General features: G+C 45.8%; 1 protein-coding gene across 1 annotated transcript in view; it reads right to left on the bottom strand.

Moving 5' to 3' along the window:
* Nucleotides 1-2,497, bottom strand: part of Il18rap (interleukin 18 receptor accessory protein) — a 23,870-nt gene that overhangs the window by 6,026 nt on the left and 15,347 nt on the right. Inside the window, exon 7 of the mRNA XM_005359990.2 lies at nt 156-307. Within this exon, the coding sequence (XP_005360047.1) occupies nt 156-307 (152 nt within the window). The remainder of the gene's footprint in view (nt 1-155; nt 308-2,497) is intronic.

Raw genomic sequence — 2,497 nt, 5'->3', positions numbered from 1 at the left:
AAATTATGGCCATGGTCAAGGCCTTCAGTGAATCAGCATCGCTTCAGTGTCTGGAAAGCGATGGCTGCAAACACCGCCTCTTCTCTTTGGGAAACTACCCTCCCTCTTTCGAAAAGAACAGCTCTCAATCTGTAGGAACAAAGTTCTAGGCTTACCCCCCTTCTTCTCCCTCAGCTGGATGGTCCGTGTGGTGTTCCCAACGGAGTTCTGGGCAAAGCAAACAAACTTGCTGCTAAGATCTCTTTGAGTGACTGTCGTCAGGACAATGGTGTATTCAATGACTGTGTTCTTGAAATTGGATTCAGGGCTAGGAAAAGAGGAGAAAACATGGCATTCTCGCTCAGCAACATCAATTGCCAATCACCCAGGTGAGCTGGGAAGACTGACAAAGCTGGTGGGAATTTATCAGAAGACAAGGAAGAGCACCAGGAGATGGAGGAGGCTCTCACTCTTGAGCAAGTGACAGACTCTGTTAAGGACTTACACTAAGGTCTAAGTAACTTGTGGCCCTCGTCTGAACTTTATTCTAAGAACTTCCCCCGGGAACATACAATACCAAGAACTTAAGAATAATTGCAGTCTGTAAAGTGTTTGCTTCCGAAGCACGAGTCCAATCCCCAGAACCCACGTTAAAAAAAAAATACATGTAACATGCATTTGTAAACCCAGCATCAGGGGATGCAGACATGAGTGGATTTTGCTTAGTCAGCAAAAGACTCTGTCCCAACTCCCACCCCACCCCAAAAAACAAAGTTAGTAGCATTTGAGGAATGAAGCATGAGATCTACCTCTAGTCTCCATATGCAGGTACACATATGTGTACACACACATACACATGTGTGCAATTGCACGCACAACTAGTTCCTCTTGCAGTTTGCTATCAGATACTTTACTGAGCGCTGACGCCCGATTCTTTAATTCCTTCCTTGGTGTGGGAAGTTCTTCTGTGTATAATGTGTTGCTTTTATCGAATAGATAAATTAATGAATAAAGAAGCTTTTGTGGCCAGTGGTTTAGCAGAATTGAGCTAGACAGGGAAAACTAAACTGAGTGAAAAGATGGGGGCTGCCAGTTGGAACCTTGCCAGTAGGTCACGAGCCTCATGGTAAAATATAAAATAATAGAAATGGGTTAAGTTAAGATGTAAGAGCTAGCCAGTAAGAAGCTAGAGCTAATAGGCCAAGCAGTGATTTAAATTAATACAGTTTCCGTGTAGTTATTTCGGGGCTGAGCAGCCGGGAACCAACAAGCGGCCTCATACAACGCTTCCTCACTGCACACAAACCCTGAGGAGTCACGCTGTGAACATCCTAACTTGGTAGCGTCAGGGACAAGGCTCAGCGGGTGAATGGGCAGTATTGGCTCACAGTGGTGACACCATCCTGAGGAAAGTCTGGACTCCAGCCTGGCTCCCAGAGCTCTGCCAATCTGCCCTGCTGAGAAAAAAAATGTGATCCTCCACATTTATTTGTTTCCTATTGCCTACAGCAATGGCATCCCTTGAAACTGTGTCCAAATGGGTATTTTAGATTATCCTTCCGTGAGTCTACAGTTAGTCCATGGATGTATCCTGCCTGTTACACAGTGTGACACACATGTGGCTTCTACTGCATCTGTCCCTTACAGTGACCTTGCAAGGTGAAGGTTTTCAGTCACAGAATATACACAGGGGACCAGGATCCCCTTGCCATGCCCTGGAAAGCAGATAAAGACCTGCAGGAAGGTGACTTGAGAATGTGTCCTTGCCTCACGTGTCTTGCTCAGGCTCTCACGCAGGGTCAATTTAGGACCCAATGACTTCCTCAATGTTAGGGCTTCTTGCTAAATTTCAGTTTCATTGGCGAAATCCTACTTTTACCCTTTTCTGTGGTTGTCAAAGAACACATTTGTTCAGTGAGCAGTTATAAAGAACTAGAGGGAACTTTCTGTAGATGCTTATTTTGGGTCCCATTGGAAATGGGAGGACACATCTCCTAGTGACCTATCTAACTGGTCACAACTGAACCCCACCTCTTTCGCCTAGGAATATAGACTTGTTTTACTGGACATTGGATGGCTTGTCTCTGAAGGTCTACAACTTCCCTTTCAACTGCTTCACTTCTCTCTCTCCCACAAAACTCCAGGGTTTATGTTTGTCACAGACAACAATAAACTCCTAGGCGAAAGAGCTGGGGTTCAGTTGTGACCAGCCTGCTGCATTCCAAGACAGATGTCTCCCTTTTAAGGCTCCACCCCCAGTGGAAGCTATATCTCCAAGTCTCCTTGGTCAGATTCCCTGTTGCAGTGCCATTTCCTTAAGGCGCTGGATGAAGGCGCAGTTGAAGACTGGGTGGGGGCAGAAACCACCCTCTCCCATGTGTTGAACGAGATACTTCTAGACGAGTATTCTGAGTGAATGTATCCACCTACTGGCTTATCTTGGCTTTTAAGGCAGTGACCTTTTCAAACACCTTTATGAGCTGAGGATGTGAGCTAGTGATGGCATGCTTTCTCAGCA

Source organism: Microtus ochrogaster, linkage group LG2 (genome assembly GCF_000317375.1).
Source record: "Microtus ochrogaster isolate Prairie Vole_2 linkage group LG2, MicOch1.0, whole genome shotgun sequence".
Taxonomy (NCBI): Eukaryota; Metazoa; Chordata; class Mammalia; order Rodentia; family Cricetidae; genus Microtus; species Microtus ochrogaster.
Note: the sequence above shows the minus strand (reverse complement) of the source record. Positions and strands in the feature narration are given on the sequence as shown.